This window comes from Myxocyprinus asiaticus, chromosome 34, assembly GCF_019703515.2.
Source record: "Myxocyprinus asiaticus isolate MX2 ecotype Aquarium Trade chromosome 34, UBuf_Myxa_2, whole genome shotgun sequence".
NCBI lineage: Eukaryota > Metazoa > Chordata > Actinopteri > Cypriniformes > Catostomidae > Myxocyprinus > Myxocyprinus asiaticus.
This window is the reverse complement of record NC_059377.1, coordinates 35169787-35186384: the sequence shown is the minus strand read 5'-3', so window position 1 is coordinate 35186384 and position 16598 is coordinate 35169787. Positions and strand designations below refer to the sequence as shown.

The 16598-nt window shown below is 39.1% G+C and overlaps 1 protein-coding gene across 1 annotated transcript in view; it reads left to right on the top strand.

The window, feature by feature from the left end:
* ash1l (ash1 (absent, small, or homeotic)-like (Drosophila)) overlaps positions 1-16598 on the top strand; it is a 57045-nt gene that overhangs the window by 37537 nt on the left and 2910 nt on the right. The window contains exons 14-26 of the mRNA XM_051671731.1: positions 1436-1597; positions 1695-1765; positions 2042-2214; positions 2348-2500; positions 3389-3443; positions 3659-3791; positions 4810-5076; positions 5161-5247; positions 5453-5543; positions 6248-6386; positions 7757-7929; positions 8048-8214; positions 9009-9486. Coding sequence (XP_051527691.1) covers positions 1436-1597; positions 1695-1765; positions 2042-2214; positions 2348-2500; positions 3389-3443; positions 3659-3791; positions 4810-5076; positions 5161-5247; positions 5453-5543; positions 6248-6386; positions 7757-7929; positions 8048-8214; positions 9009-9486 — 2149 coding nt within the window. The remainder of the gene's footprint in view (positions 1-1435; positions 1598-1694; positions 1766-2041; positions 2215-2347; positions 2501-3388; positions 3444-3658; positions 3792-4809; positions 5077-5160; positions 5248-5452; positions 5544-6247; positions 6387-7756; positions 7930-8047; positions 8215-9008; positions 9487-16598) is intronic.

The window sequence follows — 16598 nt, the reverse complement described above, 5'->3', positions numbered from 1 at the left end:
TCAAAGTTCTGGCCACCATTCACTTGCATTGTATGGACCTACAGAGCTGAAATATTCTTCTAAAAATCTTTGTGTTTTGCAGAAGAAAGAAAGTCACACATCTGGGATGACATGAGGGTAAGTAAATGATGATAGAATTTAAGTTTTTTGGGTGAACTACCCCTTATTATTAGTTAATATTATTTTCCAACACCCACATTTTAGAGGTGAAGAAAATTATAACACTTTGATGAAAGATTATGAAAATTAACTTTTTTTTCCTTTAAGATAAAGTGCACTGAATCAGCCACAACAGAACTAAAGACATTTATAAAAAAAAATAAATGGGGACAGTTTTGATTAAAATTTTTCACAATTCGACAATCTGGGTTTCAATGTATTTTCTTAGTGAACACTTTATTACCAAAGTAACAATTAAGGTGGTTTTACTTGGGACGTGGTCACCGCGCTTTCCCTATTCATTTTCAATGAGAGAGAGGCGGCAGGTGGCAAAACGGTGGAGGCAGTCGAAGCAGCGCCACTTTCCCAGCTCGTTCACGAGAATCCTGCCGCTTTGTTGTGCACGACGACTTGCAGCACACACCGCACTAGATACAAATATTTTATCTTTCTGCGGCTGCCGCTTTTCATTGACCAATCAGAGCTGAATTTATTCACAATCAGTAAAATGACACTTAGCTTTTATGTAGTCAAATACAACATGGAGATGAATATACTCGCTGTTGCTGATTTTCCTCCTGACAAATAAAGTTTCTTTGAGTGTTTATACAGACATAAATAGGAAAACAGCCTCATGGAAAGCTGTGATTGGACGAGTCGGTGTAGTAGGTGAAAATAGACTACAGAAACATGTATAGCTTATGTTCGGAAAATAGACAACTCTGCAGTGTATACAAATGGGTCATAGACCATATACTTTAATTTTATCTTCTGCAACAGTTCTCTGAAACATCAACTTTAGATAAACAGAAAATAAAACTGCCCAGGCGGGTTATTGGTAGAGTGTTTTGTGGATTTTGAATGTTCATTTGTAGCCCTCCCATTTTAATTATTTATGTGATGTTATTTATACTATACCTATTTGGCAAAAAAAATATGAAGTAACATGAACTCATCAAATGTGGAGACAGGTGGCAAGATGCCATCAATATTTACAATTACATTGTTTAGCCGTGATACTATAATTTTACATTAATATAAAAAATAGCTCATTACAATATTTATAGTTATAAAACATTTTATGAAAAAATAAGTGTTTTATTTATCTATTATTAATCCGCCTTTATTCTTCTGCCTTGATACAAAACGAATAAAAAGATGAAGGCAAAAAATGCCAACAGCGACATTGTACCTCACTGGTGTTTGACATTGGTCATACTTTTTTTTTTTTTTTCCTGCCGAATAATAGTGATTCTCCATCCTTGTTTCTATGCAGCAAGTCTGCAAGTGTGGCTCGGAGGGTTGCCGGGGCATCATTGGTGGCAAGAGCCAGCGAATCAATGGGCTGCCTGGGAAAGGGAGCGGATCAGGGGGTGGAGCCCGGAGGCTGGGGAGACTGAAGGAGAAACGCAAGTCCAAACACTCACTTAAAAAAAGGGTATGAGAGTGTTTGTGCAATAGTACTCAATGGCTGTTATTTGAAAAAAAAAAAACTATTCAGATGTAATTAAATTTTTCATGTTTGACCTTCTAAGGAGGAAGAGTCCAGTGACAGCAGCAAGTTTTACCAGCACCTTTTAATGAAACCCATGTCTAACAGAGAGAGGTAGGATTCATCATACACTCTTTATTTTCGGGTGACTGATTTTTACACTTTTCTAGTATTTAAGTTGTTCCTAAAAGTCCACTTACAATGTTATTCAAGGTTTCTTGCAAATAAAAAATAATCATAATTTAGTTTTGCATGACTATTTTTTACCCTCTGTTTGACCCTTAGAATTAAACAGACTGTTCTGACTTCTTTATGTAAATAACACAGCCAGTCAAGATATTATTAAAACTCCTTGCATTTTCCACTGATCTTATTATTTGCTTAATTCAGAAACTTTGTGTTGAAACATCGAGTGTTCCTGCTTCGGAACTGGGAGAAAATGAGGGAGAAACAGGAACTTCTGAAGAGAGAGGGAGAGAGAGAGCGAGAGAGGGAGAATAGCGGCCTCTCTCTTTACACTCGCTGGGGAGGAGTCATCCGTGATGATGGCAACATCAAATCAGGTGAGTGTGGGCATGCAATGCAAACATTTTTTGCTTTGACTAGTAATATGAACACAAATTTGTCATTTCTCCACTTCGATTCTTTATACTATTGGTAAACTGAGATGAGCATTGAATGTTGTTTTTTTTCCAGATGTGTTTCTGACACAGTTTTCAGCGCTACAGACGTCACGCTCAGTCCGCACACGCAGACTTGCAGCAGCCGAGGAGAACACAGAAGTTACTCGCACTGCACGCCTGGCACACATCTTCAAAGAGATCTGTGATATGATCATGAGCTACAAGGGTAAGCATAGACCCTTCGTTCACACAAGCACGCTCACACTGCATAACTTTGAACAAATCAAATGAAATTACACAGACCTGAATAATGGCTACGCTTAGCCAAAAATTCCTTAAAAACTGCCTCTTCAGCTGTTGGCCAAAATGATGACAGTGGCTTAAAATCGCAGATTAGCTGCTCTCATAAAGCAAAATCATTTTCATGTTATAGCTGTTACTATATCGTATATTTTAGCATGGCCGGAACACTATTGGCCAGTCAGCATGCAGGACCGGAACTGTCTGTTTTATAGTATTGAATGACATACGGAGTCGTGCACTGTACCCCACTTGTTTGTCATACGACAGCTTGGCTGACTTGACTATGAGCAGTTGTGGAAGTAATTAGCTAATGCTCACAATCTCATTTTAAATTATTTTGTTATTAAATTTAAAAGCAAAATGTAATTACTGAGGTATGCAAATCTACAAAACCTTTTGATTTTGGTTTCATCAAAGACGTTTTTAATCTCTCTTGACATTTCTGAATTTAATCTTTGTGCTTTTTTGTTTTATTGTCTCAGTGTCAGGTTGTCTTGGGACTCTCTTGCGTACACACACACACCCACACACACATGTACTAAGCTATCTGTAATTATATGAAGTTAATTATTATTACAATACATAATCCCAAACTCTGCCCCTATAAGAGAACGTTTTTGCATTTTTAGAATGAAAATAAATCTTTTTTTCTAATGAGTGCATCCCCAAAGGGAGATTTTGTTATATTTAGTTGTCTTCTGGTGACAAATATGTCTCCAAAATATAGCTAACGTAAACACACACAGACACAATAACACTGCTTGATGACCTGTTCTCTTTTAAATAATCAATTGCTTTCTTTTCTTTAAAGATTCATCTGGTCAGACTCTTGCTGCTCCACTGCTTAACCTGCCTTCTAGGAAGAGGTGAGTACAATATTTGGCACACTCACGTCTGCAGAGTCCTCGATGCTATTATAAATTTCAGAGACCCGCAAGTATAGTTCTAATGGCATTCAAATACTATGGTACAGTACTTACGGACTGCTGCATTTATAATCACAGTGTGTTACAGAGATACATTTTCATCCTTTACAGTAATGCTTGAATGTTTTTAAAGTAAAGTGCTTTATTTGTCTCAGGAACATGCAGTACTATGAGAAGGTCACGGATCCACTAGACCTCAGTACAATAGAGAAGCAGATCCTCACTGGACACTACAAAACCGTCGAGGCCTTTGATGCAGATATGCTCAAAGTGTTTCACAATGCTGAGGTCAGTCACACTTCTCAGGGAGTTCTTTTGTTATTATGTTATGAGGCCTGTAGCGATTATTAAATAATTGTCTGATTGCAGTGATTTGATTGAAATTTGTAGTGCACAATAATTGAGTAATGTGTACTTCAAATTCCAGTCACATTTTATTGTCCAAATAAAGGAATTGTACACAAATATATATATATATATATATATATATATATATATATATATATATATATATATATATATAAATGCCTGGAAAGAGTGTTTAATTCAACTGAACTCCGACCGTCTCACCCAGAGCAGCTACTGAAGAGCACATGAAGATGAAGAGCTGAGATGCATGCGACGTCTTCGGAGGTTTGCGACAAACTCCCATGAAAATATAAGCAAGGATTTTGATGGTGAACGCAAAGCGCTCCGTTTTCACTTTAATTAAGTGATCGCATAATGGCAAATGTTCTTTGTCATTGTGGGTTCTTACACCCATGTAATGTTCATGACATGCAGTGACACAGAGGATGAGACGCTGATTACTCTATTATTGAGTAGATGATATAATGAATTAAAAAAAATTCAAATACACACGGAATCTCAAAGGTCTTCCTTCATGAGAAATGGTGGCTTTAATTGGAAAGCCTTAAAATTACAAATTTTGAATAAAGAGTAATAAAGAATTTAGGCCCAAAAACAGCAGTGTAAATGTAGGGACCAAAAAAAGACATTTTATTTATTTGGAATTGTTTGCCTCAAAGGAAATCTTTGAAAATGTTGGAAATATTTTGATATTTAAAATATTTTTTTTTTTTTCATGTGAAGTCAAACATCATCTGCAGCCTGAAACTGAACTTTTGATAGGAAGTTTGGATTGAATGCACTTGGCTTCATAGGAAAGCTATAGGATATTCCCTTGCCAAATTATAATCGCAATTTTTCTGTTTGACAATTAATTGTCAGCCAAATTTCATAATCGTGACAGCCCTAGCCTTACTTTTATTTGGTCATTCTGTTAATTCCACCTTATTCTCAACAGAAATATTATGGGCGCAAGTCGGCTACAGGTCGTGACGTTTGCCGATTGCGGAAGGCGTATTACGGTGCTCGTCACGAGGCTGCTGTCCAAATTGATGAGATTGTTGGCGAGACAGCCAGTGAAGCAGACAGCTCTGATTCGCTGGAGAGAGACCACGCCAACCACCATGAAGGAGGAGGCAGCCATGATAAAGATGACGATGTTATCCGCTGCATCTGTGGCATGTATAAGGATGAGGGGCTCATGATTCAGTGCGAGAAGTGCATGGTGAGTGGCCTACTTTGTTTAATGTAGTTCTTGGGACAAATAAATTTCAGTAACTCATCCTCTCTCTCTGTGTCTATCTGTCAGGTGTGGCAACACTGTGACTGCATGCGTTTAGAAGCAGAGGTGGAACATTATCTGTGTGAGCAGTGTGAACCTCGCCCAGTGGACAAGGTATGTGACCTTTCAATCTATATCTACTGTATATGGACCTTACAATCCATTCTTCCTCTCTGACTGTGTTTAAAATGTCCACATGGTCCCATATCTCAACATTTAAAGGTCACACCAGGATTAAGATCTCAACTCTTGAGCACGTCATTCTCTGAGTTTGAAACTTTTGAAAGTCTCTTATGCATTTTCTATCATGCTCCAATAGGAGGTCCCAATGGTGCCGCAGCCCAGCTATGCCCAATCAGGATCCATCTACTATATCTGCCTGATCCGTGATGACTTGCTATTACATCAGGGTATGTGTGTGCTTTTGGGAGCATTCATTGAAGAATATTTTAAGTCAAGGTGAAACGCTGTCGCAACCTATTTTACTTGCATAACTTGAAATATTTTATTTTTTCTTTGGCATGACATGTGCACAGTTAGACCAGTCACATTTATTAAGAAAGTAAATATGGTCCGTTTTGATTTAATGTTCACTTAAAAGGTGCACCCAGTGATTTAAAACAAAAAAAAATTTCTCTCTCAATAAAAAAGTTTTACTCCTAAAGAAATTATTTGTAATTTTGAAACATGTATAAAATCATGACCTTGAGGTCTTGAAAGCCGCTATATAAATAAAAATTATTATTATTATTATTATTATGACCATTCACATAAGATGAAGACTCCACTAATACCAGTAACCTAATAAAAGCAGTTTTTTTCTACACGGAGAGGGGAAAACCCTCATGGGTGGTGACAGAATCACATGACCAGCCGAATACTACTTCGCTTAATCTCAGTAACCACTCTGTTATTAGACACTTTGACTCATGGATTACATTTATCATGGCTGACTGTGAATAGGGAATTTCAACAATGGCATCTTTAAGTGAAAACTATTGCATTCAAATGATGCTGAATGCATGCAACTAGGGATCAGTGTCCAAGACGACATGAACAACACCTTACAGAGTGCACCTTTAAGCTTATTTTTGTTTGTGTTTGGCTGTTTTAGGTGACTGCGTGTATCTAATGAGGGACAGCAGACGAACACCAGAAGGCCAGCCGGTGCGTCAGTCATACCGTCTTTTGTCTCACATTAATAGAGACAAACTGGACATCTTCCGTATCGAGAAACTCTGGAAAAATGAAAAGTAAGATTCGCCACTCTCACAAATATACAAAATTAACAGTTCTGATATTTATTTATAATCTACACTCAGTTTAAAGACAGCAAAAAAAACAAAACAAGCATTGACATCAAGGTAGTGAATTGCATGATAAAACTGTTCATCAGAGTGGACTGGCAGTTCTTGTTTGCTTAACGTGATTTAGTCAAGTATGACATGTTCCTGATTCAACATCCTTATTGGTCCCGGAACAACTTTCCTATCAACCAACCAAAGATTTTAGGGTCAAGGTTAGGCTTAAAGGTGGGATAAAGGTCTTGAACAACATCTTTTCTTATCACCCTATAATTTCTCTCTGATTTTAGGGGTAGGTTAGGGTTAGGGGAGGAATTGATTAATAGTAATGTTGATCTAGGAAAATGTCCTACCTGTCTAATTCATGTAGATGCTTGTTCAAGATATATGACAAAGACTAGTGGTCAACCGATATGTGGTTTTTAATGGCCGATGACTATATCCAGAGAGCAGGGTGGCCCAAGGCCGATAAAATTCTGATAAATCACACAATTTAATATAGTAGTCTAAATTGCCAAAAAAATTACTTTTATTTAGCATTACATTTACTCAAAATTTCACACAAAACTTAAACTTTGTTTAAATAATTATTTTAAAATGTTTTGTGTGTTTTAGATAGCCGTTTCTCCTGGTTTAGACATCCCATTTTAGTAATTTGTTTGCACAAAGAAATTGTAATACATTAGGAAGAAGGAAATAACAACAGAGCGTCTGTCACAGCTCTGATTGCAGGACCGTTTAAATAAGACTTTGTTGCACACTGGTCTATTATTGTGGTATAACGATGTCACGTAACAACAAAACGAACTGTGTGCAGGCAGCTTGTGTCTTGCGTATGCTTTTTTGCCAATTTAAGCATGATGACATTATTAGTTGCACAAAAACAAACCCACATGTGCACCATGAGTGGCAGGGGAACATAGTGGGATACAAAAAAGTGTAATTCACTCTGGTGTGCATAATGTCACCAAATTAATAAAAAAAAACACAAATATAGCGACTCGCGTTGTCTTATCCATCATATGCACGTTTGTGATGAAGTTGATGACGGAAAATCCTCAGGGTTCAATAGAATCATACTGTAAGGGGAGCAGTGGGAAAAAACTTGATTGGATTCGGACCGCAGAAAATGTGCCCAGTGTGAAAACCACCAAAGAAACTATTCAGCCAAACAGGAAATGATCTGCTGATGGCAATAACTTAAAAATACCAAATATCGGAAAATGTATCAGCCTAGGTGATATATCGGTCAACCACTAACAAAGACACCAATTTACATGGGCCTTTGATTTGCATCTTGACTCACTCTTTCTCTGTAGGGGTGAGAGGTTTGCCTTTGGGCATCACTACTTCCGTCCTCATGAGACGCATCACTCGCCTTCCCGCCGCTTCTATCATAACGAGCTTTTCAGAGTGCCTCTTTATGAGATCATACCACTGGAGGCGGTGGTGGGGACCTGCTGTGTACTGGACCTGTACACGTACTGCAAGGGTGAGACATTTACACAGTTACACACAAAACAAATCAATGGTAACAAGATCTATGAAATGGTATTGGAAAAACCCCATATACTTTGCATGCTAATGCCTGCTGTGTCTACTGGATTCAGGTCGACCGAAGGGGGTCAAAGAACAGGATGTTTACATCTGTGACTACCGCTTGGATAAATCTGCACACCTCTTCTACAAGATCCACCGCAACCGGTACCCAGTGTGCACCAAACCCTATGCATTCAACCACTTCCCTAAGAGACTCGCGCCCAAGAGGGACTTCTCAGTGAGTAGTGGAGGGGAGATCTTGTGGTTCTGTGCTTAAAAAAAACATAATTTGTATAAGGATGACTCCATAAAAACTGTCAATAAATGTCTTGGGCATATTTCTCCCAAAAAGAAAAAAAAGAAAAAAAGAAAAAAAAAGAAAGAAATTATATATTTCATGAAGGCAGTATGAAAATTTAAGATTTTGCAGGGTGACATTATTGTCATTACAATTAAGCACAAAAAAATCTTGGTCTTGAAATGCGAAAAAAATATGATTTGTTACAATTTTAAGTATGCATCATGGTAATATTTGTATATTTAAACATTTATTTGTGCTGGTGTTACTTAAAAAAAAAAAAAAAAAAAAAAGAAGAAAAACATTGTGTCTGGACAACATAATGATTTGCATTTCTGTAATAATATTTTTTCCCTCATTACAATAATGAGAAACTTGGGGGAAACGTGGTTCATCGTAATGGAAACAGTGTCATTGAAACAAATCTTAATGGTCTTAAAATAGGCTTAACTTTCTTTAGGCAAAATACAGTTTTTGCTTTTGATTTTGAGGTGAGTACAATGTTATCCATACATTGCTTTGTTAGATTCACTCATAAAACATAAAAAAAAATAAAAGTAAAAGAAAAATTGTATTGGTGTATTACTGTTTTAGATGGAAGCAGTATTATGGAATGTCTGTAAATCTGATTTTGTGGCTTCTTTCCATTGTTGACATATCTACATAATTCTTAACTGTTTGAATCTAAAATAATTACACGAAAGAGGTCTCTCACTCTCTCTCTCTCTCTCCAGCCTCACTATGTGCCGGACAACTACAAGCGGAACGGCGGTCGCTCTGCCTGGAAGAGCGAACGGCCTAAAGGTGCATCGACCTGCGATGAAGACCCCTCCCCCAGTGCATCATGTGACCGGCTGTCCGTCACCTTCTCAAAAGACGGGGAAGAGGATGGAGAGAGGGGAGTGGAGGGAGACATGGACACCACACAGGGGGACTCCAGCACCCCCATTCCCTTGCTATCCACATCACAGGAAAGAAAGTCGGGTGGGGATGAGGAAGATGTGGAAGAAGAAGAGGAAGGTGAGGAGAGGAGGGAGCTGGAGGAGGGCTCTCGGGAGAAAACAGGAGGACGAGACGTGTTGCACGCCCCATCCTCTTCCTCCCTTTCATCTTCACCTCTTCATCCATCCATCCTGGGCAGGAGGGAAGCGCAAAGAGAGCGACTGAACAAAATTCTGCTAGATCTGTTGCACCGAGCACCCAGCAAGAACGGTAAGAGGGAGAGAATGAAAGAGGAAGAGGACAATTGAGTTTTCTGTGACACGTGTTGCATGTTGTCTGATTACAAAGTAATCAATTACTGTAATCTTTACTTTTTTTTACAGCTGAAGGGTGTATGCTCCCTAATAAGTCTTTGGGTAACACTTTACAATAAGGTTCCATTAGTTAACTCTAGTTAATGCTAGAGCTGTCAGAATTAACACATTAACGCATGCGATTAATTTAATAAATTTAACGCGTTCATTTTTCTCAATTGCGATTTAGCGCATTTACCGTTAATACATCATAAACCAGCATAATCACTGGTTTGAAGGGCGGAACTTTTGTGATGTGTCCACCTGGAATCATTACACTGATGCACACAACATGCACACACATCAGCTTCCATGCTATCCTATTTTTCAGCCTATGCAGGGCTCCATACTGCGACTAAAATGGTTGCAAATGCGACAAAAAATAATTTACTATGACTTTAAAAATCTAGTCGCCACTGGCGACAGTTGGGTTTTGTGCGTTCATATGCAGTTTCGTCAGATATCATCTTGTGAGTTATTGAATACATCTATAGAGTATGTAAGATGCATTTTAATTACCACAGAAGCACGTCAAGTCTTAACTTTCACCAAAATGCAGAATGAGACGTTTTTGTCTGCAAGCGCAGGGCTCAACCCTAAGGATTTTTTCTACTGGCCCAGACTTTTACTTGCCTGCCAAAATTTTCACTGGCCCCAAAACAAAAATGAAAAATAGCTGATACATCATGGCTTAAAAATATTGTGTCCAAAGCTATTTTATCTTTTATATATACACTACTGGTCAAAAGTTTTGAAACACTCATTCTTTTTTATTTTTTTATTTGGAATGCCCAATTCCCAATATGCTTTGAAGTCCTCGTGGTCGCGTAGTGATTCGCTACTGACTCAACTCACCACGCGCCCCACTGAGAACGAACCACATTATAGCCACCACGAGGAGTTTACCCCATGTGACTCTACCCTCCCTAGCAACCGGGCCAATTTGGTTGCTTAGGAGACCTGGCTGGAGTCAATCAGCACGCCCTGGGATTTGAACTAGCGAACTCCAGGGGTGGTAGCCAGCGTATTTTACCACTGAGCTACCCAGGCCCCCTCACTTATTCATTCTTTATTATAATTGTTTTTTTTGTTTTTTTTTTCACATTTTAGAATAATAGTAAAGTCTTCAAAACTATGGAATAACATAAATGGAACTATGGGAATTATTTTGTGACTAAACAAAATCCAAAATAAATCAAAACTGTGTAAGATTCATTCAGATTTGTTTACTGATTCATTAAGAAAACCACTTTTGTAAATCACATTTAGGTGGCAGCAAATCAACATCTTTCATGTGTTTTGAGTCATTAAACCATTGATAAAGCACAGAGGTGGAAACAAGTCTAATTATACTTTATTCAAACGAGCATTTCTACCAAGAGACTTTATCAGTGTTTAAATATCATAAGTGTTTTCCCTGTAAATGACAACAAAGCATATCATTTTGTGAACTGCTGTGCATAACCATCAAGGAATATACATTGTAATGTCGTTAGTCACTTTTACTCTTAATTAATCCAGCTCCTTTCTCTCCTTGTTAAATGGGACTATTGAACTAAACGAGCGAAATGCCTCCTCTGTCAATCTGTCATAATAAGACACTGATCCTCACTCATTCATGAATTGAATGAGGAAATGGGTATTAGTTCAGTGGCTCAAACCAATGATATGCTCCTTCACAGCCCACACTCCAATGCTATTGGCTGACACTACAGTGAGTCTTTACATGTGGGAAAAGCAACCAAAGTGCCTCACGAGAGGACAGTTCTATGAGAGCGCGCTCGGTGTTAGGACGCTCGTGCGCTCACGAGACTGTTCCTCACCGCTTCCAGTATATTATGCACTTGCATGTCTTTGAAAGCTAAATATAATACGCTCTCTTGTCTCCGAGTGCTCGGTTAGAAGACTTTGTTTACTCTGTGTATTTTTTGTGCTCTCTCGCTCGTTGTCTGCTAACAGTGACGTTATAAATGCAGCACTGGCCCGATCGGGCAAGTGACAGTTCTTGCAACTGGCCCGAACCTCTCTCACACTGGCCCCGGGCCATCGGGCAGTCCTTATTGTCGAGCCCTGAAGCGCTTTTCATGTGGAGTTGAAAGCGGAGCTTAAAGGGACTTTCAAACTGGGCACGTTTGCTGTGGTTCGATTCCGAGTGTGACTGTTCCTGGTGCCCCCCGCAGCTTTTGTCTGGTTTCACACTCACTTGATTCTATCGAACCCTGGTCCATTTGCGTTCATCTTATGTCATCACAAACGCGCATGGAGAACACAACGCAACTCATCATACTTTTTGGTTTTTTGTTATTTTGGTGCCATTATGCACAGCAGATTGAATGACAACTGCGTATATGTGCGCTTCATGGTGTAACTCATCAGATGTCCAGGGGAAGTTGGCTTGCTGCTGCTCGCAAACTGCGTTTTTTGAGGAGACAGCTGATTGCAAGGAATTCATTTGCATCTTTGTTTACACTGCACGCTTATGCTCGTGTCCAAGGTGAAGTTATCGCCACTGTCATCTCCTATTATACCCTATAATAGTATTTATATATAGTATTTATAAGGTGTATAGATAGATAGATGTCGTCATCGGCTAAAACGCATGCGCAGGTTACTTTACTTCCTGAACGAGTGCGCACCCCGAGTCCGAGTTGCTTTCACATTCACGCGAATCGCGCTACAGTTCCGTTGCAACCGAACTCAGACCACCTCCTACAGGTAGTCTCGGGTTTGGTACCGCAGTGCGCTCCCCGGTCCGCATGACAGCTTTCACATTACCAATTTTTCATGTGAACCGTGCTGTGTTTTGAACTAAACTGCCAGTGTGAAAGCACCCTGAGGCTTCCGCTAACGCCCTGACGTGAACCATGAATGCGGCTTCACGATTGCTGTAGCAAAGAGAATAGCCACAGTCTACCAGTCTACATAATATTGTGGAGGATGCCGGTTTAAGAGATTTAATGCCCATTGCAATGAATATGCAACCTTTGGGGAAATTAGATTTTTCAATAATTCAAACTCCCACTTACGTGTTTCTAAAATTGTGGAGGATGACATTTTAAGAGATTTAATGCCCATTGCTATGAACATGCAACCTATGGGGAGATTAGTTCTTTCAATTAGTCAAACTCCCATTTACAGTGCATCCGGAAAGTATTCACAGCGCTTCACTTTTTCCACATTTTGTTATGTTACAGCCTCATTCCAAAATGGATTAAATTCATTATTTTCCTCAAAATTCTACAAACAATACCCCATAATGACAACGTGAAAGAAGTTTGTTTGAAATCTTTGCAAATTTATTACAATTTAAAAAACTAAAAGAAAACAAATCACGTACAGAAGTATTCACAGCCTTTGCTCAATACTTTTTTGAAGCACCTTTGGCACCAATTACAGCCTCAAGTCTTTTTGAGTATGATGCTACAAGCTTGGCACACCTATTTTTGGGCAGTTTCTCCCATTCTTCTTTGCAGGACCTCTCAAGCTCCATCAGGTTGGATGGGGAGCGTCGGTGCACAGCCATTTTCAGATCTCTCCAGAGATGTTCAATCGGGTTCAAGTCTGGGCTCTGGCTAGGCCACTCAAGGACATTCACAGAGTTGTCCCATAGCCACTCCTTTGTTATCTTGGCTGTGTGCTCAGGGTCGTTGTCCTGTTGGAAGATGAACCTTCGCCCCAGTCTGAGGTCCAGAGCGCTCTGGAGCAGGTTTTCATCAAGGATGTCTCTGTACACTGCTGCATTCATCTTTCCCTCAATTCTGTCTAGTCTCCCAGTTCCTGCTGCTGAAAAACATCCCCACAGCATGATGCTGCCACCACCATGCTTCACTGTAGGGATGGTATTGGCCAGGTGATGATTGGTGCCTGGTTTCCTCCAGATATGACGCTTGCCATTCAGGCCAAAGAGTTCAATCTTTGTTTCTCATGGTCTGAGAGTCCTTCAGGTGCCTTTTGGCAAACTCCAGGTGGGCTGTCATGTGCCTTTTACTGAGGAGTGGCTTCCGTCTGGCCACTCTACCATACAGGCCTGATTGGTGGAGTGCTGCAGAGATGGTTGTTCTTCTGGAAGGTTCTCCTCTCTCCACAGAGAAATGCTGGAGCTCTGTCAGAGTGACCATCAGGTTCTTGGTCACCTCCCTGACTAAGGCCCTTCTCCCCCGATCGCTCAGTTTGGCCGGGCGGCCAGCTCTAGGAAGAGTCCGATGGTTCCAAACTTCTTCCATTTACGGATGATGGAGGCCACTGTGCTCATTGGGACCTTCAATGCTGCAGAGATTTTTCTGTACCCTTCCCCAGATCTGTGCCTCGATATAATCCTGTCTCGGAGGTCTACAGACAATTCCTTGGACTTCATGGCTTGGTTTGTGCTCTGACACGCACTGTTAACTGTGGGACCTTATATAGACAGGTGTGTGCCTTTCCAGATCATGTCCAATCAACTGAATTTACCACAGGTGGACTCCAATCAAGTTGTAGAAACATCTCAAGGATGATCAGTGGAAACAGGATGCACATGAGCTCAATTTTGAGTGTCAAGGCAAAGGCTGTGAATACTTATGTACATGTGATTTTTATTTATTTATTTATTTTTTTCGTTTTTTATTTTTAATAAATTTGCAAAGATTTCAAACAAACTTCTTTCATGTTGTCATTATGGGGTATTGTTTGTAGAATTTTGAGGAAAATAATGAATTTAATCCATTTTGGAATAAGGCTGTAACATAACAAAATATGCAAAAAGTGAAGCGCTGTGAATACTTTCCGGATGCACTGTATACTAAGGGAAACATTTAATGTTACTTGAATTTGTGCTATTTTAGTGAATTTCTCTCTTTATACTGAAGAAGGCTTTGATTGGAAAATGCTAATAAAGCATTATATTGCTACATATTGTTACATATTCTTTCCTAAGATGGAAATAAATGCATTTTGACAGGAAAAGAAGTATATACAGTTGTAGTCAGAAGTTTACATACACTTAGGTTGAAGTCATTAATACAAATTTTTTAAGCACTCCACAGATTTCATATTAGATAACTATAGTTCTGGCAAGTCATTTAGGACATCTACTTTGTGCATGACATGAGTAATTTTCCCAACAACTGTTTACAGACAGATTGTTTCACTTTTAATTGACTATATCACAATTCCAGTGGGTCAGAAGTTTACATACACTAAGTTAACTGTGCCTTTAAGCAGCTTGGAAAATTCCATAAAATGGTGTCAAGCCTTTACACAATTAGCCAATTAGCTTCTGATAGGAGGTGTACTGAATTGGAGGTGTACCTGTGGATGTATTTTAAGGCCTACCTTCAAAATCAGTGCCTCTTTGCTTGACATCATGGGAAAATCAAAAGAAATCAGTCAAGATCTCAGAAAAAAAATTGTGGACCTCCACAAGTCTGGTTCATCCTTGGGAGCAATTTCCAAATGCCTGAAGGTACCACGTTCATCTGTACAAACAAAAGTATGCAAGTATAAACACCATGGGACCACAGCCATCATACCGCAGACGCATTCTGTCTCCTAGAGATGAACGTAGTTTGGTGCAAAAAGTGCAAATCAATCCCAGAACAACAGCAAAGGACCTTGTGAATATGCTGGAGGAAACAGGTAGACAATTATCTACATCCACAGTAAAACAAGTCCTATATCGACATAACCTGAAAGGCTACTCAACAAGGAAGAAGCCACTGCTCCAAAACCACCATAAATAGCCAGACTACAATTTGCATGTGCAGATCTTACTTTCTGGAGAAATGTCCTCTGGTCTGATGAAACAAAAACTGAACTGTTTGGCCATAATGACCATAGTTATGTTTGGAAGAAAAAGGGTGAGGCTTGCAAGCCGAAGAACACCATCCCAACCGTGAAGCATGGGGGTGACAGCATCATGTTGTGGGGGTGATTTGCTGCAGGAGGGACTGGTGCACTTCACAAAATAGATGGCATCATGAAAATTATGTGGATATATTGAAGCAACATCTCAAGACATCAGCCAGGAAGTTAAAGCTCGGTCGCAAATGGGTCTTCCAAATGGACAATGACCCCAAGCATACCTCCAAAGTTGTGGCAAAATGGCTTAAGGACAACAAAGTCAAGGTATTGGAGTGGCCATCACAAAGCCCTGACCTCAATCCGATAAAACATTTGTGGGCAGAACTGAAAAAGCGTTTGCGAACAAGGAGGCCTACAAACCTGACTCAGTTACACCAGTTCTGTCTGGAGGACTGGGTCAAAATTTCAGCAACTTACTGTGAGAAGCTTGTGGAAGGCTACCCAAAACATTTGACCCAAGTTAAACAATTTAAAGGCAATGCTACCAAATACTAACAAAGTGTATGTACATTTCTGACCCACTGGGAATGTGATGAAAGAAATAAAAGCTATTATTCTGACATTTCACAATCTTAAAATAAAGGAGTGATCCTAACTGACCTAAAAACAGGGAATGCTTTCTACAATTAAATGTCAGGAATTGTGAAAAACTGAGCTTAAATGTATTTGGCTAAGGTGTATGTAAACTTCTGACTTCAGCTGTATAGTGTAAAATTTTTGCACTTTCAAAATCTGTGATTAATCGCGATTAAAAAAATGTATGCGATTAATCTACTAATTTTAAGCGACTGACAGCACACACTAATTATTATATGTTAAAATGAACATTACTTAAAATTATAAAATGCTATAAAGTTGTTAGTTCATATTAACTAATGTTAACTAAAGATACCAAATGGAACCTTATTGTAAAGTGTTACCAGTCTTGGTAAAGGAGAAATGTGAGGAGTTGAGTGTATGACTTTTGTACAACAATGAACAAGGAGGAAATATAGACGTTCTTTTGAATTTGTAGAGCGAGAAAGCTATTTTTTTTTTCTATGATTACTTTTTCGATGAAGTAATCAGTTCATCAGTAATTTTATAAAAATGTATTGGATTTACAATTTGACTCACCTGTCTATAAATCATTTAGCTAAAACAAGGGTGCAGTCTTTGCTGGTTATGTGCAGCTTTAAAAACTGTTGGAAC